The sequence below is a fragment of the Galendromus occidentalis genome, unplaced genomic scaffold, assembly GCF_000255335.2.
Source record: "Galendromus occidentalis unplaced genomic scaffold, Mocc_1.1 scf7180000077474, whole genome shotgun sequence".
NCBI classification, from domain to species: domain Eukaryota; kingdom Metazoa; phylum Arthropoda; class Arachnida; order Mesostigmata; family Phytoseiidae; genus Galendromus; species Galendromus occidentalis.
Window position 1 is genome coordinate 780,936 of NW_003805462.1, and position 26,258 is coordinate 807,193.

General features: G+C 51.9%; 2 protein-coding genes across 2 annotated transcripts; both read left to right on the plus strand.

The window, feature by feature from the left end:
- Positions 1-237: 237 nt before the first annotated feature.
- Positions 238-16,382, plus strand: LOC100900130 (coiled-coil domain-containing protein AGAP005037). Its single transcript, XM_029111847.1, has 24 exons — positions 238-973; positions 2,143-2,249; positions 4,698-4,976; positions 5,736-5,940; positions 6,686-6,754; positions 6,950-7,141; positions 7,342-7,545; positions 7,703-7,957; positions 8,165-8,272; positions 8,898-9,035; positions 9,146-9,355; positions 9,491-9,553; positions 9,980-10,042; positions 10,123-10,176; positions 11,045-11,188; positions 11,249-11,382; positions 11,548-11,699; positions 11,804-11,954; positions 12,069-12,208; positions 12,332-12,451; positions 12,934-12,937; positions 15,198-15,325; positions 15,413-15,607; positions 15,720-16,382. The coding sequence occupies exons 1-24, from the start codon at positions 238-240 to the stop codon at positions 16,072-16,074; spliced, it is 4,206 nt and encodes a 1,401-aa protein (XP_028967680.1). The 3' UTR covers positions 16,075-16,382.
- Positions 8,746-26,258, plus strand: LOC100904569 (muscle LIM protein 1). Its single transcript, XM_018640086.2, has 5 exons — positions 8,746-8,756; positions 16,287-16,297; positions 23,706-23,769; positions 24,612-24,750; positions 24,908-26,258. The coding sequence occupies exons 4-5, from the start codon at positions 24,636-24,638 to the stop codon at positions 25,135-25,137; spliced, it is 345 nt and encodes a 114-aa protein (XP_018495602.1). The 5' UTR covers positions 8,746-8,756; positions 16,287-16,297; positions 23,706-23,769; positions 24,612-24,635; the 3' UTR covers positions 25,138-26,258.

Consider the following 26,258-nt stretch of genomic DNA (forward strand, 5'->3'; position numbering starts at 1 on the left):
GGTGGAGAGCGTGGTTTCGGAGAGCACCCAACTGGTTTCGGTTCCCTTGTGCGTGCGTGTCTCCGAGTGTTTCTCTGTAAGCTCGCGAATGGTAACACCATGGCGAGAACGGAGTCTGCTTCCCCGTGCCCGTTCTCGGAAAATTTCAGAATCTGTACTTTGCTTTTCGCCTTTCGATAGTTTTCCGTCGGGAAACATACGAGGGGTGAACTCTGTGCTGTGACCTGTGACCGGAAGATGTATTTCCTACGATCCTACCAGAGAAGTCGCTCGAAAGAGAAGGAAAAAGTGCTCACACCACAAGTGATCAACCTGAACGACTCAGACGCTCGGCCAAATGTGTCTACTTCAGTTCAGAATGAGAACAATCCCCCAAAAAAGGAGCGCTCCCAATCCAAGGAGCGTCCATTATCGCCGTCCGCTGTTGTTCTCCACAAAGACACAAAAGAACGGCCCAGATCACATCACGACGCGCTGCCCCCGGCCCCGAAGTCGTCCACCGTCGGCTCGACGCGACCGAAGTCTCTGCAAGAGCCCGTCTCGCGGTCCGGGGATGAGGTCAAAAACGAGCCGCTCAATAGCATCTACGATACCCCCCTCCCACTGCCGATCTCGCGACCCACGTCCCCGGAATCTACTCTGTCCGCCGGCTCGAGCTCCACGAGGACAGGAACGACGACCAGAGCTCTCTCACCCACAATGGATACATCGATCGGCTCCCAATGCATTGATATCAACAGAATGCTTGCGCCTCATGGATCCATCCCGATACCCGGAGGTATGGCCGGGTCCCCTCCCAGAGCTCTCGTTTCGCCTCTTGGCTTCTCGTGCTCCCTCCAAGTGCCTCAAGTCGAAGACTGCGGGGATCGAAAGACGTGCGATGTTCTGAAATACTTCGATTTCCGGAAAGTTGTCAGCGACGATGACGAGGAAGACTACGAGCCGTGTATGCTTCGTACAATCCTCCATCCAGGTTGATTGTTGTTTCTGGATCAGCTGCGGATCTGGCATCAAAACGGACGAACGAATATGGCGGTCGATCGCTATATAAGTTTCGGACTGTTTACGATGCCACTCGGCTTCTCCAAAGACTTCGCTTCGTCCGTCGGCGTAACAGGCTCTAACAGGATTGCATGAGCTCGAGTTTCTGAAAAAAGCCGAATCCAGATCTGGGTTCGTTTATTCATTTGCCGAGAAAAAACTCGCGGAACATCCATTTCGATCGACTGGAATGTTATCCCGAACTTTTATCGATATAAACGATGATTGTTTTTAGATCCCGAGTCTTCCCCGAGACTCAGACCGAGAGCAGTCCTCTGAACGGCTGCGGCCTCGCTTGACCCACTTCGACGTCACTGTTTTTCCAGGGACTCGGGATTATTTAATCGAGCCCGGAGCATTTCTACTGCTTCGATCGGACCCCACCTGGACAGTCCAGCACTTCCACTCTATAGCTGTGAAAGATGACGACTCGATATTTCAAGCGGCGGAGGATTTATTGGACACCTGTCCTATCGATCTCGCCGGTTGTCGTCTCGAAGAACGTCATTGGGATAATCAGCGGGGTCCCGGGCTCCGCCAATTCCCTCGATGAGAACGAACTCAATGTACCCAAGAGAGCTCGCAGCACATTCCTGGTCCTTCCCCGTAGCTGAGTTCCGTGTTTTCTTCTGAATTGAAAATGAATATTCGAGCAGTCCCTTCCCTCGGCCACCGGAGAAAATTGCTTAACGTCGCGAATCGGATCTCGCTAGAGAATTCTAACGAGGGAGGCAGGACACAGTTGAATGTGGACGTTTGCTAATCCCTAGAATGGGTAATAGGATGTCATGAATTTCTGCCCGCCGTACTTCCCGCCGGGGAGCTCCCCGAAAGAACTTTCTTCTGCCGAAGGACTTCGGAGCTGTTTTTGTTCGTCGAGTCGCTCTTCCCTGAGCTTTCGGAAGCTCTCGCGTCTCCAGATTGAAGTCTTGGAGTTTTTTTACCTCTGGCAAAGAGGGAGCTGACATCCGAACTAACCGAGTTAAAATTTGATAAGGTTCGAATGTACCTTCCGAATGAGACCGGCGAAAATGAAGAGGTCTGTCTGTCTCTCTACGTGAATGAAAAATGACGTACTCAAGCTTTCAATTTTTCTTGCAGGTTCTGTTGAAAGCGCGACTTCCAACGCCAGCGTAGATCCTCGTAGATTAAGCGCTCGAGCTCGACATCACCCCGACGATGTGAGACCCGACCAACAAAAAATAGAAGTGAGTCAAGGATCAGTTTCTTCTGCTGTCTTTCAGGGAATGACTCCCGAGACATGCGGGCGTAGCTCGTCATGCTCGTGACGTCTCGAATCCTAGATAGATGAATCCTGGCACCTTCTTTGGGAGTGCTCTCGCTCGCGTGGTGTTCCTGCCTCGCTCTCCGCCCACAGAATTCCTCTCGCCCAGGAAGCATAAGTTGAATTTACGTCCGTGAACTCGGGTAATTTGTGTCCGGACACATTTTTTGCGGAGAAGATGGGATTGAAGGTATCGTCGGATCCCCCGGCAACCAAGTGCGACAGCAATGAAACGATAGCCGATCGATTCTAATCACAAGGCTCGAGGCCGTCCGCGTCCGCTATATATTCCTGAGAGAAAGGCATCCTCAAGGCGCCCATTTCGGGAAGCTTGCACCGGTCTGAAAACAGTCCGCGTTTCCTAAGTCGCTTCTCCGCCAGGCATGAAAGCGCAGACACGAGGTCATGCCGTTCCCGCCCCCGAAATATTCGAAACAATCCACGATTCGAACGTAAGGTTCATCTTTCCGTAAGCACTCGTCTCGCTTTGCGGCTGCGCCGACCCTTAGCGGTCTCCCTCTGTATTTTGAAGTTCGAGAAGTTTTTTCTCGATAGCGACCTCGTTTCACTCCGTATCTCAAAGAGCTCAAGAAGGCCATGCCGGGAGAGAGCTACAACCGAATGGAGTGAATCCTCCTCATCCGCTCAGAACCGCATTGGGATCGAGTTCTGAAGATATTCTGATTCATGAGAACCGCCTACTCGACAGTACCTCTATAGACAAAAACGCCCTACTACCTACACCTACTCATTCGATGCGAGTAATCCGGGTATCGGGCCCTCAACAGGTTGGAATGAAGTGTTCCTTCCGATTGCGGGAGCGCGTGGAGCGATACCTGTTGACTCCTGGCACTTGTTGAATTCCACGATGAGAAGCATATGGAATGAAAACTCGTCATTCGAGCATGCGTTGGGAGTGGGGGAATGGAGGTCTGTGGAAGTTTCACGGCTCGAAGCCGAAAACGGATGAAGGGATGAAAATAACGATCGACGTACTCCCATTCTGTTTCCGACAGGGTCTATATTCATTTCGGAGAATGAATATCAATTTCTCCACCGAATCATTGGTGGTTACGATATAATCGATAATTTCTCCATTCCATCGATGAGGCGAACTCTCATGACGGAGTTCCGTCCTCGACGTGACCCACAGGAGTTCATTCGGCGTAAATCGCCTCGTCCGTCAATTCTGGCTCCCTGTTTCGACGGAAGAGCTAGATTAATCGCTGATGCGGAAGAGAGGAATTCGCCCCGCATCCGAGCATAAAACAAAGTCGCAATTCCGTGAAGCTACTCAGCAATGTTTCCTTCTACTCTTGCTACAGTCTAGCAGACGATATAATCCCCTGACTCCCCCCACCCCAGCGAATGCAACTAGCTCGTTGGTTCTCCTCACTGACGAAAGCGTCGCCAGTTGACAGAGCAGACGACGCATTCGAGAGGGGCTGGTTGGTAAGCGGCGCGGAGGCAACGGGCCGGCTGTGGTGGAGGCTGTGTTGTCAGTGGCGGTCGCCCCCCATCGGGCGCGCGGACGGACTGACAGGCGGGCGAGCGAAAGAGACAGCGACTGAGCCCTCTAGTGGGCCCGGTAGGAACCCGTCCTGACCCGGTGGATCGCGTGTGCGCAGGGAGTCGCTTGTTCGTGAGTGAGAACTTGCAGCGGATCTCCCAAGTCGAGCGAGCCAGCGGGCTTCAGAAGAGCCGAGAGCTCTAGCCGCTGTGCGAATGAACCGGCTTCGAAATCGTCGTCGGAAGTTCCACGGCTCAACATGAGCTCCATCTTCCTTCGCGGTGCTCCCTGAAGACTTCGAACCCCTTTCCCACTTGGTGCGCGACGTCCGACGTCAGTGGTGCCATATTGTTTCTGCGCCCCATCATCGACAAAACTAGCGAGCGAGATAGTGAGTCGGGAGTGGAAGAGAAGCCGTCTCCATCCATCCACTCGAGCAGTTGATCGAGGGAAGCCCACCCCACGCATCGCGCGGCCCATCGCGTTGTGTTTGTCCTGTCCATCGCTGCTGGAACGCTCCGAAGCTCAGCCAGTGGGGAACGCTCGATGGCTCGTCGGTGAATTACGATCGTTCCGGGCCCCGCACCTCCTCCTCTTCTTATTCTCCTTCCTCATTCTTCTATTCCTCGATCGATCGAGAGTTCCCTCTGTGTTTCGCGATATTTCCGTGTTGTGATTTTTTTCCGCCCTGTTCACGTTCCGTACTTCCGTCGTTCACTCGCTCGCCGAGTCGTCCGTTCGGCCTCACTCCGATTGTGCTATCGGCGGCTTTCGACTTGTTGCTGAGAAACAAGGATCCTGGTGTGATGTTCTGGTGACATGTTGAACGCAATTTCAACTCGGCTGAGGCCCTCTTCGCAGCCGCCATCGACGGCCTCGTCGGGGGTCAGCGCGGGTTCTCCATCGTCTTCTGGCCAGAGCAGTCCCGAGCCGCCGCCCGCACCGCCTAGTCATCGTCACAAGCAACATCTCATTCGACGGGTTCTGCAGGCGCCTCTGGGGGGCAACAACCAGCAAGGAGTCAGTGGAGCAAGTAAGGCCAAAGCGCAAACTAGAGCCGAGCACCGGGATGCTCAGAAGGCCGCCGCCGCTGCTGCAGCTGCAGCCGCCATGCACAACTCGAATTCCGTCAAGGACCTCGTAAGTTCCATCGGCTCACCGGATAGTTCCCTGGCTCGGCCATCCCAAGGCTCAGAGTCCGACGTCGACGTATTTCAGACTGAGACATTCCCGTCGAGATGGGGAGCGACTTTCAGGTTTCTCGAATCTCACTTACATATCGAAGGAGAGCTGTCACGGCGACTTTTTAGCTCACCCGCACGCATAATGGCTCGCTGGGGTCCGAGTTCCCGAATGAACGCCGTTTCCAACTCTCATGGGAAGAAAACAAGAGGTGAATGGGTTGTAAATGTTCTCTGAGGCGCGCTCGTTTCGTCGAGTGCCGTTACGGCCGAGAAGAATCTCGGCCCAAGAACGAATGGCCCAGGTCAAAAGAGAGCTCTGGAGAGACCACGACTCGGAGCTCGAGTTTTTCAAAGCGCTCCATCTAATTCAGGTGTACAGCGACATGAGTTGTCAGAAGCCAACTCCGCTGTCATGACAGATGGTTCGCGAAGGAGTGTCGGGAATCAGATTGTAGCGACATTTGGTCAGGAGCGAAAAGCTAAACTGTTCCAATTTGAGCGATTTTTCTATCCGCTCCCAGAAGGCTCCCATCGCCCGGGAGGAATTTAACTCCGGGAAGCATCCTTCTCTTGATAGGAAACTCAAAGGCTGGAATGTTTCTGCTCCCTCATGAACGTCGAATGAATAATTTAGGACTCAAGGATATATTTCCCTCATCCCTGTAGTCCCTCGAGTCGCTTTCTAATTATTATGCTTTCTCTCTTCCCCATCCAGCGTCTATCTCAGGGTCCAACGGGTGCAGGTGTGATGGGGCCAATGCAGCCTCCGATGTACCAACCGCCAGCAGCACTGTATGACGACGATCCAGGGATCATGTCAGAGGTCGAGACCTCTGCGACCGGACTCCGGAGGGGCACCAAGGCCCGCTCCAGCTTACCGATCGTCAGAACGCCTAACAAGACTAACGAACGACCCCTGGGTGAGTAAGGCTTCCTGTCGGAATCGGCCTGTACTACATAGAGGAGGAGAAGGACATAATCCACTGCATGAGAGATCCGGCCTCGCCAGCACAAGCCGTGCCTCCGCGTACCATATATATGGGTCCCGAATCCAATCTGAGGCGAAGTTAGAGCATCGCCCTCGACTTACGGGATCGACGATTCTGAGCTCTTCCACTCGAAGCACTAAATCTTCCGCACAGCTCTCCTCTCCTATTTCCAATCAGTGTAGTCGAAAGTTCCGCGAATCGAGATAGGAACGAGTTCTCGATCCAGAGGGGAATCGATCTCGTCCATCGGCCACTTAAGATCGTAGTCCGAGGAGAGTGTTCCATCATTTAGAAAATGCCGTTCGAGCCGAAGCGAGGTCGAAGCGTTCTGAGAAAAAGAGGATTATCTTTTTCTTTCCTTTCCTGCCCTTGCCTCGTGGGCTCGTTTCCCCCGCGCGAGACACACCCTTGATTGACCTTCGGTTGGTCGAGACGACGCCCTTGCACCTCGTAGCCTTCTTATTCCGTTGTTGTGGCTTGCTGGCTCCGGTCGGTTCCCCGAATCGGTACATGGTTGATGTCCGTCAGTTGCCTCGTTCGTCTGAATCCGTCGTTCTTTGCGCCGCCGAGCATTCGTGTTTGTGTTCGATGGTCGGATCCTCTCTCTCCTCGAAACTAACACTGTGGTTGCCTCTTTGCTGCGTGGACCGTCACCAACGACGCCGACGACGTGCAGATCCGTCTGATTTTGCCGGCGGGATCTATGCGTACAATGAGTACGGCTCCGCAATGATGATGTCCCTTGGTACGTGAGCTTCTAACCATTAACCAAGCAGCCTTCCCACCCGAGAGCAATATTGGTGCTGCTGTTGCTGCATTCCTAGCTGTCGCATCTGGTTTGCCTCTGACTATCGTCTGAGTGGGTTTTGATACTTTTTATGGAACTCCCGCCAGTGATGTATTAAGAGCTAGACCCTAACGATTGCTTGTTCTCTGACAGGTCTTGTGTTTCTACAATACCGCAACGAGACGAAGAGAGCTCTTCTACCGAATGAAATCACATCGATGGACACCGTGAAAGCTCTTTTCGTACGCTCGTTCCCAAGACAACTCACGATGGAATACCTCGACTCGGCCATCATTCGCATCTACATTCACGACCCTGCGCGCGACATGTTCTACGAGCTTGAAGGTCCGTACGTCGGGAGTTTTAATTCGATTGTTCTCCCGCGTTTCGTGGATGGATGCCTCCTCTTTCCTGACCGATGCGAAACCGCCGTCGAGGTCCCGATCTTCTGCTTGGTCGACAAGTCCTGGGTCCCCTCGCTCCTTCCTCGTCCCTTCCCTCGGCCGCGATGCGTACGGCTCGTTACCATCTCCGTTGCCTTGCAGATCTACGTGACATTCGAGATCGATCTGTACTGCGAATTTACGAGCACGATCCACAGAGCGGGGCTCCGATAGTGTTCGCCCCGGCTCCGATGCATCCCCAGGAGGACATGAGTTATTTCTCGGAGCCCGAATTCGACTCCGATTACCCGAATAACCACAGCATGCACCGCCAACGAGGGCCTCCGCCTTGTCCTCCACCGAAAGGTACGAGCGGATCATCGCTGACTTGTCTTCTCACAGGATATCAGTACATTGTCTACATAAATTCGCACGGAGGGCTCGTTTGCCTCGCGACTGAGAACTTCGACACGCCCATGGTCTGAACGAGCGTAAAATTTCTCTCCCATTACCCTGTTAGCAGGATCGAATTACTACGGCGTCCCAATGTATGCAAATCGCGCGGGACCACCGCAGCCTCCGATGAGACCGTATTCGCCAGCGGCTAGCGAGCGGACGATGCGAACAGTCCCTCCGGGCGCAGTTGCAGCTCCCCAAACGGGCTTCTCTCAAACGCTTCCCCGAGGGATGACCTACTCAGGGGTTGTCCCAATGATAGCCGACGACAAGCGCCAAGTGGTTCCGATGAGCCAGTCTCACCACGACCTCAACCCGAAAGGTAAGCGCATGTCATGCGTCCGGGATGAGACTACCGCATGTTCGGTAATGACGAAAGGGATTGGTGAAAGTGATTGATGGGGTTCGTTGGTGAGTGTCAGAGTGACAGACTGATGAGAGGATGGCAGGGTGCGTGAATGAGTGTGTGATTGATTGATTTGAGTGTCTTGCCTGCGATGCTGTACAACGCCAGTGTTCGATGTTGCAGTGGGTCCTCCCAAGCCGCAGCGGTTGGCCGGTTTCACCCCTCAGGGCGTTTCCCCTCTGGGGTCTCCCCATAGTCCCCAACCGCCAACGGCCAGAGTCCCTATCCCCGGTAAGTGTTGGCTTACTCTCCGTATTTCTCACTCGATTCACAGAAAAATCACTCTCTGACTGACTGGCTGGCTGGCTATTGAATTCCCGATGAACTCGACTTTCGAGTTTCACGGAAGAATACGGCCGCTCCTGACGGCACCTCCGATCCGCTTACACGAAATTCACACGGCGAACATATTGTGCAGCTCCGTCCCCCCGTAGCCTAAGGAAATACGTCGCATGAACGTTCGTCTTCTACATCGCGTCGGGGCAGAATCTGACGTGTGAACTACGTATTCACTGCACTATGAATGGCGCGCATGCAGGTCACTCCTAGATTAATCTTCATCCACGGTGTCGACATCGATGGAAAATCTCATGCATGGTGATCGTATAATGTACTTGACGGGCCTCTCTGCCTCGTGAGTCTCGTGGATCGTCGTTTCGATTGGCGAGTCGAGTTCCAGCATTCGAATAGGCACTGCCGCGCTTGCAGTGGTATCGTTTCCGCCTCGGAAACTGCACGCTAATCGATACGCACGTGCGCATAAGCCCTGTTTGTAGCCTAGTCTCGGAGTCTGGAATCAGATTCGGGAGTTATCGACCGGAGTCTCCTGTCTGATTGGGTCGCTGTCGACTTCCAGGACGCGCATACAATCCACACGAGATGATGCCGCGCTCACGAACTCCCGAAGGCTATCTTAGTTCTCCCGAAAGGAGTTCGAGGATCATCTATGAAGCCGATCAATTTTTCGACCCTCGACTGGCTCAAGGACCGCCGGGTAGGTTCCTCTCTTCACAAACCCGCGAGCTGGAATTCTGCGAAATCCCTCTCTCACGAGAGGTGCTCTGGCCCATCGCTCAATGTGCTCCGGTGTGTTCGATCCTACAGGCGGTGGTCCGTTAGTTGACGAAGAAGCACGGCTGCGAGTGGAATACATGGAACGACAACTTGCTAGTTTAACAGGACTGGTTCACAAAGCTTTGGCGCCGAGTGGTCCAACGCCCCACGGCAGCTCCGTGAATGTCCAAGGAGGCCACCACGGGATTGGAGCACCCAATCGACCTCAGCACCTCATTCCTACTCGAGACACCGATAAAGGTATGTATGTCCGCTCCGCCTTCTGAATCTGCGACGAAGAAACTAGCCGCAGCTGACTCATGGGGGGGACACATTCGCGTGGAGTAGGTATGTCGACAGAGAAACGGAAACTAGGGTTTTGCTTCGACCCTCCAGACGGCTCATCGCCTTCATCGACGCTTGCAATGCCGATCTCAAAGTCAAGACAATCATTCAAAGGTACTGCGAGAGTTTAATCTTCGGAACCCTTCCCGTATTTAATGGAGCCATCAGTCGATTTCTGTTCGAGTCTACTCCGACTTAGTCCCTTTCCGCGTCAGGCGAAACTCTGAGTCCGCGGAATGCCGGACTGAACCGTCAAAAGTTCTTTTTTGAAAGGCTTCTCTTTGTCAAGGGATTATTCCCCGAGTCTCATACCCCAACGAACGGAAGGGATGCGCTCGAGTTTCACTTCCTCAATTGGAGCCTTATATCGCGGCGTACCCCGGAAGCCTCTTCTGTCGAGCCCCTCGACTCGAATCCGTTCCTCTCCCGGCTCCTAATCCCGTTTTCAACCCCTTTCCCTTACCTCCGCCCTCGATCCATTTTTGATGATGAATTGTCCGCTCTCCGTACGATTTAACTTTGGGCTTTGAATTACGCCAGAGGAGAAATCCGTATCGTTCTGCGAATCCACCTTAACACCATCAACACATTCACCTTCACAAGGTATCGCTTGCAGACAAAGAGCCTCGGGTATACAATCGGATACCTCGATGTACACACGCCTAACTCTATTCTAATTGCAGCCGATAGACCAATCAAACCCGCATTGAAAGGGTTCCGCTCATACTCTGTGTCGGGTCAGTTTTTTCGACACATTTTTGAATGGCTCATGTTTTTCCTCGGGCCAATCGTCCTCTCTCGATTTTGGCTTTTGAATCGATTTCGAATTTTTTCGATCCCACGCCAATGTCCGATCCATCTCTAGATCGAATGTTCGCTGTAAACGCCGCATTGTGTGATCAACGTCGAACGTCCGAGAGGAAGACGAGGCCTCTCGTCCCGAAAGGATGAAATTCCAGGCGTTTCCGTGCCATCATCGTTGATCAGAGCGAAATCTTCCCGAATCCATTTTTTCGTCATCCAAAAGCATCTTGAGTCTTCAGCCAGTCCATCCTCCTACGCCCAAAGTCCAAAATGCCCGCACCTCTCTCTCTCATCTACGACCACAAACGTCCCGGGACCGTAGCAGATGTCGAGAGTCCGTCAAACGAATCCCCGAGTTTTAAACGTTACGAATTACGTGGACTCGTTTTTTCGTGATCGCGGTCTTCAACTCGATCCCGAGAAATGGCTTCTTTCTTTCTTCGGACTCTGGGGGATATTCAAGTTCCAGACCTAGGAAATGAATTAGCCTGCATGTTTTTTCCGGAAAAGGTCCCCCGTAGAATGATAAATCCCCCGTACACAGGTCCTGAGCTCAAACGCCACAACGGTGGCGGTAGCTTCATGCCTAAATCGCGCCGGTCCCCGAGTTTCCACCTCTTCCCTTGAAGCCTCTCGTGACTTTTTGCATTTATCGTATGGAACACGGGAATCTTTCTCTCGGAGAGTCTATGCTTCGTACGATTCGAGTCCCTAGGAGATTCGCGTCGCTCGAATTCACTCCAACTGAGTGGAATGCAGAATCTAGGATCGATCTCTCAATCGTTGGCGAATCTTCTTCAGATGCGGACTACATCGCGGCTTCGAATCCGCCGGCTTTACCAGACAAGGAATCGCGTCTGAACAAGCCTCCACCTCCTCCTAAACCAGCATCTTTAGCTCAAAAAGGTGAATTTCGTATATTCGCTCGATCAAAATCAAAATCTCGCCGGAACGCCCGAAGCCTCATGGAGGGCTCTCACTCAGTCCTCGAATTTCCCCTCGCAGATCAAAATGTTCCACCTGAAATGTGTGTTCAGCTCCGACAGTTACGGAAACAAAGTAAAGATCTTCGCGTGGAGATCAGAAATCTCCGTCGAATGGCTCAAGCGCAGGCAGCAGCCCAAAGGGATGCAGTAAAGGTGAGTGTCCGTCTATGACAATCGGGCTCCTCCCGCCGGAGTTTCCGCATTCATATCCCTCCGCATTCATATTCGGCGACTCGGGGCCGAGTCTCCCATCGGCATGGAGGCTGCGCCCTCGCTCGATCGTTCCGTTCTGAATCGAGCTGCTTTCGAAATCAATAGGACACGTGCACTAAGATAAACGAGGCGATTGCGCAAGTGAAAAGCGCCCAGGAGAAGGAGGATGCTGAGAGCACTTGCAAGGATCGGAAAAAAGTTTCCAGAGAGGAAACCTCCTATAACGCTGACGCTACAAGGCTCGAAAAGGACCTTGCGTGAGTATGCCTCCGGATCGTGTGCATTTTTCTCCCACTGTCGCTGTATTCCTGCGTTAGACCTCGCCGACATCGATAACGAATCTCGGACCATGTAATTTCAGTGAACTGGAAACTCAAGTGGAGGAACTGCGCTCAAATGTCATCAACAGACGTTGTCGTGTGAACATGTCGAACGTCGAAAGCATGGCACTGGTACTCTCGAAAGCGAGTAAAACCGTTGCAGATCTCAAGAACCGGTTCCCTTCTCTTCAGGTATGACGCGCGCCGCCGATCATGGATGGCGCTCCTGAGATCCGAGAATAAATATATGAGAACTCTTCGGTCCGGATCTGAATTGGGAGGTTGTTAAACGGGAGACTTTTCCAGGACACGATGAAAACGGTCATATCGGCCGAAATGGAGACAGTCGTCCGCGAAGAGAAATTCCTCAAAGAAGAACCTGAACGGCTCGAGAATGCACTCCGAAGATGTAAAAAGCTCACCGGAACATTAGTTACACTTAAACGGTTGGTTCCTCCTTGGCTCTGTATGAATACTCTCGACGCTCATGTCAGCCGTCCGATCGTGGACTCGGTGCAGGTGGACGGGGAGCTCCGCTGGGATATTGATGACGCTCTCTTCGACTACAGACTGGCATCGGTTCAAGAACAGCGGCACACATCTTTACCCGAGAAGTCAGTATCAACCGACGGACCCCATAGCGACGGCGAGCCCACTCAAGCCAGTCAGTCCCGAGTAAGTCTCCCCCCGCAGAGCACAGATCCGAAGCAAAAATCCTCTACAGATCTTGAGACACTTCAAGAGCGGAAAATCGTCAAGAAACTCGAAGTCAGCTGTCTCTGACCTCAGAGCTCGGAACCCAGCCTGTCCAAGCGGCCTACGCTGCCGGGTTGCGGGGGGTCGGGAACGAGCGTGCTTGAAGCTGCAATTCGAGTTCCGCGAGAGTCGTCTCGAAATGCTGGCCCGAACCCCTCGAAAAGGGAAGAGCACCTAGTAATTTTACTGATGGCGAAATAAAGCTTTTGATTCAACCTGGTGGGTCGTAGTGTGGGGGAATGTCCGTCGCGATTACCTATCCGCGCCGTCATTCTGGCAGCGAGCCGCTTCCTGGGAGTCTGAAAGAGACCCAGCTCGTGAGAGAAAGGAGCTCAATTGCTAAGTTTGAAGAATTTTTGCTCTTAACATTTTTCGATTTTTGCCCTCACAGAACGCCCAGAAGTACGGCTGGAAGAGGAGTTCGAACTTCCGTGAGAAGATCGAGTATGATAAGCTATTTTTTGATATATCTTCATGTCCCTTTTTGTAAATGACGGCGAGAAAGTTCCCAAAAATTTCAAGCCATCCGTCGTTGGAGGAAGCAATCGCTTCGTGAGCAGTGGATGCGTTGTTCTGCTCTCTGGCCAGCCTCGATAGTTTTTGCGAAAGAATTTTTTGTGACCCTCCTGACCGACAACTTTGAGGCCTCCGTCGCACTTGGTCCGAGGACCGTTCGCATCGTACACATTTTTTTCCATTTATTTCAATTTTTTGTCAAGAGTATGTATACTCCCCGTTTTTTTACTTTCAATCATTATCCATTCACGGTTCCGTCTGGCTCATTCTCAAACATGAACCATTTTTTGGCGTGAGTCTCCTGATTCGACTGGTCCGCCCGAATGGAAATCTCTCTTGACTCTGACTTCGCGGAGGACTGGCATTGCGTAGCGTATTCCAGGACCAAACATTTCTCTTATTCCGAAAATCTGATATCTTCGATCTGCGATTACGTTTTCATTTCTTCACAGATTTTTCGGGATTTTCCGAGCCTCCAGACCCCATTTGACGTCCCGGAGCGTTTCCGCATACTTGTGTCGCAAATTTTCGCCTCAGTCAAATCTTGGCTGCGAAGTATATCCGAAATCTCGGAATATGCCTTGCAAAGCTTTTTTGTTACTGACGTCACATTTCTGCTCAGTTCCTTCTCATGCATTCTGTTTCTGATCATTGTTTCACTATGGGTTTGTTCGCTCTCTGAGTATATTACACGAGTCTAGCAAAGTTCAGTCGGTCATACCCCGCCTCCGAAGTTTTTCAATCTAAATCTAATGAATGACGTTTTTTTCTATGAAACCTTGTCTTTGAACTGTCATGGTGGATGAAATTCCTTCTTGCCATCCTATATGATAACTGCCTCCACATTGTGCACATTGGTTGTCTCCCGGAAGTATTTCCCCATCTTTTCCACAAATCAGCGGATAAGCAGCTATAAACTGATAGGGGCTCTTTTTGAACGTCTTCCGAACACTTTCTCCGATGCTCAGCTAATTTTTGAACTATTTAATCACTGCTCTCATCGTTTGGACATGCATCCAAAGGACGGTCTGTCCAATGAGGTTTAATGGCGTATGTCTTGGACATTTTCCGATGGACGGATTGAATTAGACGCTCGGATTGTCTTACGGGATGATCGACAGCAGGCTGGAAGTGATTGATAGTGATGGTCGGTCATCAGAATCTTCAAATCCCATGGACCGATTAGATCGTATCAGTCCTTGGGGCGATGGGGGTCAATATCGGAGACCGAACGAGTGCATGAACCTCGTTCCCGTCGTCCTCCATCGGACGATCGGAACTACCCCCGAGGAATTGATGTCAAGGGCTGCTTCGGAATTGCTCGTTTTCTCACGAGTCCTGAACGCGAGACTCATTAGTTCGACTCATCATCCACAGTAACGATCCGATGAATATAATCCGGCCCGAAATCCAACCGAGAGTCCACTTCCATCCTACCCCCGAAACCTCTCTATCATCACACCCATCTAACCGTCCAAGGAAGTCCCTCCCCCTCGTCGAATTATATTCAATGAAAAACAACAGTTCACATAAACAGTTCAAATACACAATTCTCCTGCGGCCCTCGTAGATGTGCTTGGTCGGTCGTGCACCCTCTACCACATTCGAGGGAGACGGTGCTAAGTTGGTTGTCATGATAAGTGCTAAGGTTTCAATGAAACTGTCTATGTTCGTTCGTTGGTTGGTTGGTTCGCTGGTCGGCTCGTTCGTTGGCTGCTCGGTGAAATTCGTGGCTATTTTCCGCCTACTCCCTGTGGCTATTTTCTGTATCATTCCCTATTCTCTCTGTCTTTGACTACTCTTTCCAACTCTGTGAACTTGTTGTCTCCCCGTGCCGCAGTTTATGGAGAGGAGGATTCACCACAGTGGGTTGGGCTGACCCGGAACCCATGGACTTGGGAGATGGGGTGGCGCCGATTCCACGTTTCGACTCGGCGGCGGCCACTCCGAGCACGTCGGGGGGTAACGATAACTCTACGTCTGCAGAGCATCCGCCACTCGTCCAACAGAGGAGCGAGGTTCGTTCCGGGTCGTAGCTCTCGTGTCTCTTCCGTGGGAACGAGAGGAAAAGCCAAGCGAAACCAGAAAGCAAAAAAAACACATCGTTCCGCCCGTGGCATCCGCTCCGAATCGGCTGAAGTCATTCACTGTGCTAACTTGCAGGGATCAAGCGGATTGAGTGGCAATGGTTCATCAAATCGCGAGAGACGCCGGTCCGAGAACGCACTCGACGCTTTGCTAGATGAACTGCAGACATTCTCCCCGCGTTCAGCTGAGTCCCCCTCTAAAAAGTGGGTGTGAAGGCCCGGAAGATGCGACAGTTCCGAGAGCCACAGCCAGGTGTCAACAAGCTCAACCCTTGTCTCTTTTCCGTACAGGTCGCTCCCGGTAGAAGCAGTCAGCGTTAGCGGAGACAATAGGAGCAAGTCGACAACTCCTCCAGGCAATGTCGGCAAAAAGACTCCACCGCCTCCTCCCCCTAGGACCACAAGCAAAAGCCCCGTTCAGAGTCCAACAGGAAACGGGCACCAGCAAACTGCCCGCAGATGCCAATCGGAACCTCCCTCAATCAGGTAGGCAGCGAAGTTCCCCAATCCCGAATCATAGGAATGATGAAGTACCTCCTTCATCCTGCATGGATGGAAATATTTCCTCTAAATCAAAACCCTTCCTCGATAACTCCAGGAAAATCAGCGAGCAGAACAGCTCTGGAAGCTCAGAGAGTGTGAACTCGCAAGAAGGCACCCAGAACAGACAGGAGCTCTTGGAGCAGAGACATCAGGAATTGCTCAAGAAGCAGAAACTTCTGCAAGAGCAATACGCAAGGTTACAGCTGCTACAGAAGCTGTCTCCGCCGAAGCCTGATTTGAAGAAAACCGGATCAGAAAGTAACATTCTCCACAAGGCATCTGGTATCTGCACCAGCCACACCTCAGGATCTCTCACCTCTTTAGCGTGCCCACCGGCGCAGAAGCTCACCAGCTCACCTTCGCAGCCCCAATTGGCAAGGAACAAAATATACGAGACCGACATTCTCTAGCTAACCGCCTACCTGAACTCTGTGCTCAACAAAAAGACCCCGAATCCCTTCCAACAGAATGAACTCGGAAGAAACGTGGCAGCGACTAACAATAAGACCCCATCGACGACATCTTGAGCAGATTCAATCACTCTTCGCACAGAGTGAAGGTACTCGGGTTATGGACAGAAGAAATTACAATTCAGAGCAGAAGTCAGACAAACAGAAGTGAGAACTGCACAGTGTGAATTGCCGTGAGAGTACAACTTCAAATACTACCTTAGCATGTTCGTAAAGGATCTCGTAGACCCGAGAAACACTGGGGCTGCGAAACGGCTTCACAAACACAAAGGTCATTGGAAGCAATTGCCAAAAATTCACCGATTCCACCACAACCACCGACACCACCACGCGACCACCTGGAACGAAAATTCAACCACCGAAACCACGCTTCAACACCGGTACCTTCTCTAGAAGCATCGCTCATCGTAATTGGTGCATTCTGATCTGGCGAACGCAGAAGTCAGGACCCGGAACGGAATCGTGACGCGTCACAGGATCGATCGTTGAGAGGTGTGGCCTTCTTAACCATCTTGCGGCAGAAATGGTGCTCAACTCATATTACAGCTCCCTAGACGTTTGCCTGCCGCTCTACAGCTAGAAGTTGATTAGCTTCCGATGCCGTGCTCGGAACAGGAGAACGCGAACCCGCGATGGAATCTGAGCGCGGTCAGGGAGACACTATGTTGCCGTTCTAAAAAGTTAAGCCAATCTTCAACCTTAAGTGTAGTTCATGTTAGACAGCTGGAATGAAAAGTTAGAAAATCTCTGTAATCAAAATAAATGATGTAACCATTTACCTACGACGTCGATGCGGCTGCGAGTGATTGTCAGCACGATCGGCTTATATCGTCAGAGTCTAGGAACGATGGATAGAAGGGTCGGGGGAACTGTCGAGAATTGTTGGAATATTCAACGACCCCCATCGATGGAAACATCGAGGATAAATATTTGAGTACGTCCACCATGCCATATCGCCAATCGTCTGTTATCGGCGGAGGTGATTGACATGGAGGAAAGGAAACGACCGATCGGAGCTGAATCAGCTCGATCGGAAAAGTGTTTTGACAATGTCTTGACGTTTGATGATGACGCTACTGTGCGATGTGAAACGAATAACAATCAGGTGGCTCACGAACTTTCGATTGTCTGTCTAAACCACGTTCATGGAGAAGAACAATGATGATGTACTGCATTTCGAAAACCATCTCTACTATAAATAAAAGAGTGATCTCTGTCTGTCTGCTTTCTCGTCTGTAGGTTCTTCGACGGTGGCGACTCCGTTCCCTCTGATCGTGAGCCTGAGCTCCCCGGGTCGAACTCGGAACCGGGGACCGAGATCCAGGATCGAAGTTCGCTCGACTTCAAGCCTCATGAGTCGCGGAACGAATCGAAGATCTGAGAGACAGTTCCGGCATTCTCCTTTCGTCTCGCGCCGTGGGGATTCCATCGCCGCGTAATCTTTTCCGTCAAAAATGCTTTCCCATAACGCTCGGCCTGCGTCGATCTGAATGCTTCTCTCTATCGGCATTTCGTCTCGAATTCGGGCTCATTTTGTCGGACTCATGTACCGTCTTGCCGAAAAGTCTTGTGTCATCTTGAATGGCCACCGGCGGAACGACATTGTTGGCTCCGCGGGGGACCTTCGCGAATTCGTGTCTGATCCCCTTATCCAATACACGTCCAAGACGCCAAGAATTGGGACATCAGCGGGCGTGCCTCCCTGAGGATAGTCTACCGATATCTATTTACCCGGAGAGCTCATGCCCGGAACCACCGCTATCGTTCATTGCCGGGCTGCGGTACCGGATCTGCCGGCGGATACTTACGTGATGCCACGGTCCGCAAGGACCGACAAACACCGGGTAGGCAAGCGACCGCGCCGGCGGAGAGAGGCGGTCCCTGAGAAGCGGACCGAGCTTCATTCGGAGTTCGTTGACCTCAGCCAATTTATTTCTCTCTAACGAGCCTTATGATCTTTCTTGGTGACAGCTCTTGTTCCGCAGCTGGATATCATTCATGTCGAGCTACTTGCGGCTTTCCGCTTGGAAATCACTTCCCTGCGACAACTCGTCGGGACTCCACTCTCACTCAGTCAGCCCGGTCCCAAGCTGCCTCATTCAAAGCATAGACCGATGCCGCCGGCGAGCGCGATGGAGGGTCATTCCTCGGGACAGAAAACTTAGTGCGGGTCTGCAGATGTTTGGAAGCCCGCTGAAGTTAATCGGCTGTTCGTCGATCAATCCGATTTCAGCTTTATTCGAGGAAACTTCCTCTTGAATGTTCTGGAAGAGCGACGATTCCACCAGGTGTTCATTCCGGGGAAGACATTCCTCCTATACACTCGCGTTATCCCGACGCTCGATTGATCTGGTTTGCCGATCCGGAACCTCCGGAGACATGAGCGTGAACGTGACTTCGGCATACCCGCAGCCGAAATCTCCCATGGGAAAACGCGTAAAAAACGTCCGTCGCGTGCTCGCGGTCAAGCCTGCCATCTTTGAGAGCGACAGACGGAGAATACTCTTTCGTTTGTCGTAGGGATTATTTATTTGTCGAAATTATAGACGCTTCATCTCCCCCGTCTCGACTCTCCTCAGAATATGTTTCAAGAGGGTCTGTCATCTATTTAGGTCACCTGGGCTGCGATCGGAAGCTCGGCATCATGTTAGGTTCGAGTTGCCTTTCCCGGAACGGTGTGACTCAAGAGTGTGAACTCTCGTCCGGCCTTGACTGCGCCAGAAGTCACTGACTGAGTCTCTTATCTATCGAACCGCGCTCAGATATCATAATTCCCCTAGCGGGAGATCAACCTCAGGCAACAGAGAATTCCTTCTTCTCGGGCGGGATATTCGAAGGAAAAACGAGGCAAGCCATGAGAAATCGAAGCAGACGGAGTTTTTGCCAACCTTATTGAATATGCGCTTTCTGTCCGCGAAGATCACCCGTCTGAGTTCTCTTCGAACGATTCCTCCGGGCAGTCCTGAAGCGACATTTTTTCGTAAGCAGCCGAGACCATCTCTGAAAAGGTCGGCTCCGTGGACCATTAATATCTAGTACCAAACCATCATCAAGGTGCAGGACCAAATAATGAGCGTCTGACTACAGATTTGAAACGCCCATGTGATTAATGAACGATAGAAGAAAGAATAATAATTGATTTCGCATTCGCTCTCGCTCGCAATGAACCTCGCAGAGGCATTCATCGATATCGGAACTCGACCTGGGGGTTTCTCGAGAGGAACTCTCTCTTCATGCGCAATAATGAAGTTCTTGCCCTTTGACAAAGCCGTCGAGCTCATTTTTTCCGCCTCGAGAGATATCTACTGGCCCGATCGCGAGGCCCTCATGCGTTGAGTCACCCATACGGTGATCGGACCGCGCTGTCGCTGGCTCTGAAATCGCAGCACGCCGACTCAACATTCCAAAAACATACAAGAGATTTGAATGAGCGTTAGCCGACTCCTCTCTTGGGAGAACATGCCGATAGCGACCAATTGTGAGTCATATCTACTGCTGCTTATCCCTCCGGGAGCGGTCTGCTCTTCCCTCGAGGGGATTTGCGCGGCTGAAGATCCGCGAGTCGGTCAGTCGGTCGGTCGGCCTGCTGGTCGCCCGATCTACTCCACATCGTATGCTCGATATGCTCCCGAAATTTAGAATTCATCGATCCGTCTTGGGTACCGTTCTCAATCGTCTTCAGGAAATTCTTCCGGGACCCTCTAACCAGGCTTAGAGGCAGTGCTCTAACCGGTGCTCTCCGCATGCCAGTGGCAGCGATAGCGGCAGTCTCGGCAGCGGCGGCGTCCCACTCAGGTCTCCGAACCATTTTTGTCTTTTCGAACCGCCGTAGGGTAGAGTTCCACCCTCGTTCGTTTCGCCAAAGAATTCGACTGGTTCTGGCGACGTTCGCACGTGAGGACTCGAAGGCCGGACCGTGTAAGTACCACGTAGTCGTTGCCTGCCGACCGGCCGACCGGCTGACCGTCGAAAATACATGAAATGCAGACACTTGTTTCAATTACGACTTGTATGGCTTCGAGATTTCTGGCATGCAGAGGATGATGATGATGTTCCGCTCGAGACCTTGATGAGTCGCGATGACTCACGCGCTCGATGAAGACTGGCTCTTAGTCAGTCCGTCAATCTGGTCGTCCATCGCAGTCGTCGCCGCCTCCTTCAAGCTCTGATGCTCTCCGGTGTGTCCGTTCACACAATAGACCCTGTTCATCGGGACTAAAATACGCTCTTAGCTGGAAGGAACAACATGGCTGATGTCTCTTTTTTTCTCCAGCGTTCCGACGCCTTCACGATCATGAGGCTGACGGAGAACGGATATTTATTTGTAATTATTATTATGGCACACCCATGTCCGGTGCCCAGAGCTTCGTGCGAGGATCTCGAACAGCAGAACTCGAAGCTTCGCGGCCGATCGGTTGAAATACTCAAATTTAGCGACAGGTTTCCCGCCCGAAGGCCCAAAATAGCCATTGGGCGTTTCAATGTCGTTTTGTTCACGAGCCATCTTGTTGTTCTAAATGTGGGCATGCTCGTAAACATTTCGAGAAGAGTACTAATGAAGTCTTTGTACCAGGGAAGACTCGTTATTGGTCTCCGAGTTAAGTATCGAAACCCTTGCTTTGTCCTAGTCCTTGCTCTTGAAATCGAGCGCCGCCTTGATCGAGCTGGGAGAATTTGAAAGGTTCTGTTGTTGGCGTCCTCGATAGATTCACTGAACGTAAACAATAGGATGGAGTCGTCCGGAAACTGAGACGGCTCGCCGACGAGCCCGGGCTGGGCTCAGGCTCCGCTCACAGGGTTGTTCGGACATGAAATAATATTAGATGACTGAATACAGAGACGGGAGACGTCATTATACACCGGAATCTATTTACTCGAACCGTATGAGAAATTTCTTTCCCTTTCGAAGCGCAAGAATCTTCGGTGAAGACTCAGGAGCCCCAAGGGTCGATGGCAGGGACTGATGAAAATTGCACGGTAGTTGTTGAGAGTTCTTGGGAATGTTCCCCCTGGAGTAAGATAACCCGAAGCTTCATAATTTATTGATCAGGGAATAGCTCTCAGTTTACCACATGGAGCTTCAGCATCGATCTCGAATCTGTTCCGCCAAGCCGAATCCTCTTCAGTTGAGATCCCTACAGCTTCGAGGGTTTTTCGAATTTTCTTGTCACACGATAAATCCATCCACCATCAGGTCACCCAGGTCAGGGAAGCCAGTAGAATCCAGGGGGAAGACGACTGATTTACAATCTTAAGCTCGAATTAGCTCGACCAAGCTCGCGGCTCCCAACCCGGAAGTTTGGTCCCTGGCCTGAAGCCAGAGGAACCAGGAATCGACTCGTCGCTTCAATGTTGCTTCAGGCGAGAAGCGTTATTTTTGAGCCTACAGTTATGGCAGTCCTGTCCGAAATGAGAGGCAACCTCGAGCGAAGACAGACCGATCGTCAGAATCATAAGTAGGTTGACATAGCTCCCTCATCGGGAGTGACATGCCTTGTATGTGCATATGTATGATACATCGGACGCATCCGAAGCTGCGATCGCTGAGAGCTGTGACAGCGTGTGCGTTGATTGGGGAGTCCATCAGAATTCGACGTTGGCGATCCTCGACTTCGGAAGATCGAGTATCTCCAATTCCACAGAGTCCGGACTTCGAATCCGGACTATATGCAGACGCTTGCTTTTTCAAAGTGTGGCTTGATAGTCGGCAGGATTTCCCGCGTAGGCAGCTCGGGGATGCAGTGCGATGATTGACAGGAGCCCTTGCCTAAGAGCTGACTTCGGTCTAATCCACGGTAAGGAAACGAAAACATAAAAAATAGAATGCGAAACTGGCACTCGTGAGGTGGTCGAAGTGCCGAAACAATTCAACATTGAATCCAGGCACGGCGATTCCCCTCTGAGAATCAGAGGACCATTTGCGCTGCGAACTAATTGGCTCGGTGGCATTTCTCCTCTGCGTTTGCCGGTGTCACGGCGATGAGGAATTCGAGGATGTAGACGCCCCTGTGGGGCCTTCCTGGAGAAACTCCGAGGCGGGAGAAACGGTCCAAGCGAGATAGGGAGCGGAATCTTCCATCCAGACGAGGTTCACTGGAAGCCAACGCAGTCAAGAAGTCTTGGCATTGCGCTCCTCAATTCCGCGGCAATTGCTTCCGGGGAGTTGTTTCGTCAAAGGAGATGACCTCCTCAATTTGCTAGAGAAGTGATTCGCTCGCAACACAGCCGCCACTGTCAGATTTCGTTTCAAGCAGACATTGTATGCGGACGCTCTCAACTCGAACCGGCTCCGAAACGCGATGAATTCAGGAACTCTAGAGAGAGATGGAGATCTTAGCGCGCTCGTTCGTAAAGCGTCGAGGCGATTGTTGGGACTCCAGTTTTTGGATCGACTTGCCGCTTCCGACGTGGTCGAGACTCCACTGCCCGCTGTGATGATCAGCGGAATTCAGCCGGGCGAGACATCGGGAGAATTTACCCTCGGCCTTCTGCAGCTATGCTTTCACGAATACAGTGAAAGTTTCTACAGTCGGCATAATCTCCAAACTCAGAGCCGCTCTCACGGTGGGCTCTATCAGCGTGAAGGTCGCGGAGCCACGAGATCCCGGTCTGTTTGTCTTCGTTTCTTTGGGAGGTGATGATTAGAAACCCGTAGCTTCGCATTTAAGAAAAACTTGACGCAGGACGTTCGAATCCCGCTCCAGCCCACTCAAGTTCGATAAATTGGTCTCCATGGGAAATCTGGAATGAATCCGCCCGACTCTCCAAGAGGAATCAAGTTCCGAGCTGTCGAAGCTGTCTGTTCCGAGACCCATCAATCAATAATTTGAACTCTTAAGGCGATTTCCTGAAATCTCGGGAGTAAAACGCACCCATCGATACTTATCCCTGTAAAAATAAATGGCTAGATATCGGACTGACGAAGTTTCAAATAGGCCTTTCCCTCCCCAAGAAAACCGAAAGTTCCCACAAAATGGGCACCGCCGCGTCATCTCGGAGAGACGAAAAGCGCGGAACCACCTCCTCGATTCAATCTCTGTTTGGCGGTGATCGGGAGAATGGGATTGATGTCGAGGACTTCCCTCCTCCCTACGGAACAAGAAATCAATGACTTCGTTTATTGTTCGCGATCCGCTCTAACTATTCGGCAGGGTTGCTCGGAGTCGTGACCGCCGCCGCCACCGTCGTCGCCGCTGCCGCTGCTGTCTCTAAAGCCGCGGCTATGTAGCCTTCCAGGGCAATCTGTGCGCTATGTGGCTGGCTGGTTGGCTGGCTGCGGTGTCTGAAAGTAGTGTGCCTGAGGTCAGTTGAGGGCGGTGCTCATGTTGTTCTCTTGTTCTGAGCGGCGGCTGCTGCTGCTGCTGCCGCTTCTTCTACATACATAGATGACTATGTGAGTGTGTGATTCGGTGAGTGTTAGGATGAGTGTTGGTAGTTCTGGCGGCCGTCCCGGCATCCTCTCCAGACAGGCCGCTCGGCTGGGAGGTGGCGGGCTATTTCCAAATAAGCTTCTCCGGGTGAGGGAATCCTCTCTCCTGTGGTGTGGGTGGCGACAACCATTTACCCTGCAGACGCATGGCGGTTTTTCCAGTTCGACCGAAGCTTTCGAGTGAACTCGATCCTCTGCGGTGTGTGGTCAGTGAAATACCCTTGCAATGAATCGTTCTCCGAATGGAAGAGTTTTCTGGCTTTGTTACCTTGCTCGAACCCAGGAGACACGCTGGTGTGCTGTGAAAAGATGTTCTCCCATTGGGATTGCGCTTCTGGATTACCAAACCGACTAACCCCCGCTTTGAACTTCTCTCTCTCTCTCTCTCTGATTCCATGCTGCGAAATCCTGCTACCTCAGGGGCTGGAGCCGGATTCCGTCCAACATTTGACGCGACACCGAGAACCGTGATCTACGGGAGGTCGTTCCGTAGCACGAAAAGTTTGTCGTCGTCAAATACATCACGGCGGATTCCTGCCTGAACTCCATACACAAGGGAGAATCTCCCGTCACTTGGGAGAAGAGATTTTTCGGCCCGGAGGGTGTCTTCAGCCCCGAAACTCTCGTCGTGCTCATGCACCTGCACTTCGGGAGTTTTGTCTCCGATTTGGTCTCCATGAAGACCGCTAGGTCGGAGGAAACATGGGCTCCGCTCGGAAGGAATTTTCTAGGACATCGGTCGCACATTTCCCCTATTTCGTTTCGATACGATTTCGCCGAGACAGTTTCTCGATAGATGCCTCTTCGCGTGCTTCCTGCGTTCGCTCTTTGTCGATGCGGGACAAATGGTGACCTGAATGTCTGTGCTCAAAGACAACACTCTATGGGTCGGCGAGCACGCGAGCCGTGGGCAGCTTCCCCTACCCAACTAAAGGAGTGAGGGCTCGGCGCTCTTATAATCTGCAAAACGATCTTTTGTGCTTTGGCCAGCGACCCTCCCGAGGTGCTCTAGGTGGTTCAGCTCACCGGTTTCGTTTTGTTTCAGCAGCAATCCGTGCCATAGAAATTGAAGATGCCTTTCCAGGCTCAGGAGGCCGCCCGCTGCCCCAAATGCGGACACCAGGTGTTCGCTGCGGAGGAGATGCTCGCCGGAGGTGCTAAGTGGCACAAAATCTGCTACACCTGCGGTAAGCCACGCGACTTCCCCGGAATGAGCCGAGAGGGAAAAAATAGGATATTCCGGTTCTCGGGTCAAAATCGAGGAACAGCGAGGAATAAGCTCCGAAGGAATAAGTTCGTCCATCGGCTGACGAGAGAACGAAACTGATTTTTCGGTGCTTCCAGGATTGTGCCGCAAGAGGCTCGACTCCACCAATGCCACGGAGCACAACGGTATGCTGTGGTGCAAGATCTGCTACAGCAGGAAGTTCGGACCTAAGGGAGTCGGTTTCGGTTGCGGAGCAGGCACCTTGAACATGGATAAGGGAGAGGTGTTCGGTAACTTCGAATCCTCCTCCAACAAGCCGATGGATCCCTACTACGGAATCAACTCGAAATTTTTCCAGTTCAAGTAAACTAGAAAAACCCGCCGCTAGCCCGACCGCATGACATTTCGATCGGAGGAGGCTCCGCCGACTCTCGATTTCCCGTCATTCCCCAGCACATCACCCAGAGGAGAAAGGTCCCGTCGAGCGTCAAGGCAGTGGCGTCAGACAGAGAAACCTGAACCTCGAGCAAACGTATTCCTTAGCCATCCACCGCCTACCTCTCCACCCTCTTCACCCCGCTTGTGATTTGTACACTTTCGAGTACAGTCGGCTTTGGGTGCGCGGGAGGCCCCAAGAGGCGGACTCTGACGTCCTTGGAGCGATGGGCCGACTTGAAACCGACTGGGCCGGGAATCGCCCCGAAAGGACGTGTTGGGTCTACGCGAACGCCCAGCGAGTCGTTCTCAGTCGAAGCGCGTAGCGAGCCGCGCGGGGTCTTTTGGACGCTCTAAGCCGACGTGCCCACGATGTGTCAACCGATGAAAATTTTCAACGGACAGCCAGACAACCGAAGGAGATACTATCCCGATATTAAAGAATACGCAATCCCAACGCTTAGCTCATCCCATTGTGTCCCTTGCGAGTAATGAAAGTGAAAATAGATGAACGTGCAGCCAGCAACTTGTCCTCCCCGAGATTTATACTCCCCGATGATGAGAACAACAACAACAACAGCAACAGCTACGACGACGCCAGCAGCGAAGACCACCACCGATTGCTTGATCAATCATTACGACCATTTCAACGACGAGTATATGTTAAGCAGACGATAAGCAACCTAGAAGAATGTGTCGATGGATAGAACGAAGGTGCGAGAAAACAGCAGAAGCGATACGATTGTACAGTGAGCGAGTCATCTGCGGGGCTCTCTTACGAACACCGACTTTTATCTTTTCAATGGAGAGAAAGAAGAACAGCAGCAGCAAGGAGAGCCTTGTCCCCTCCTCTTTGTAAACATTAACCACATTGATGGCGGTGAGGAAGCGGGCGCCTGCAGCGTGTCGCGATCACCCTCACGTGAACGTGACGTGCCGCTGCGCCCACGACTGCTGTCTACAGATGAAAAAGATGACGAAGAAAATATGCGCATGGAGAGAGGCAACAGACGAAAACGAAAAAAGATGTTAATAAACATTTTTACTCTTGAT

Excerpts from the sequence above, each read along its gene's own strand:
- LOC100904569 (XM_018640086.2), top strand. The coding sequence starts at position 24,636 with ATGCCTTTCCAGGCTCAGGAGGCCGCCCGCTGCCCCAAATGCGGACAC. Across the intron at positions 24,751-24,907 it reads CAAAATCTGCTACACCTGCG|GATTGTGCCGCAAGAGGCTC; the intron begins GTAAGCCACGCG and ends CGGTGCTTCCAG.
- LOC100900130 (XM_029111847.1), top strand. The coding sequence starts at position 238 with ATGTATTTCCTACGATCCTACCAGAGAAGTCGCTCGAAAGAGAAGGAA. Across the intron at positions 974-2,142 it reads TCGTACAATCCTCCATCCAG|GTTCTGTTGAAAGCGCGACT; the intron begins GTTGATTGTTGT and ends TTTTTCTTGCAG. Across the intron at positions 11,955-12,068 it reads ACCGGTTCCCTTCTCTTCAG|GACACGATGAAAACGGTCAT; the intron begins GTATGACGCGCG and ends AGACTTTTCCAG.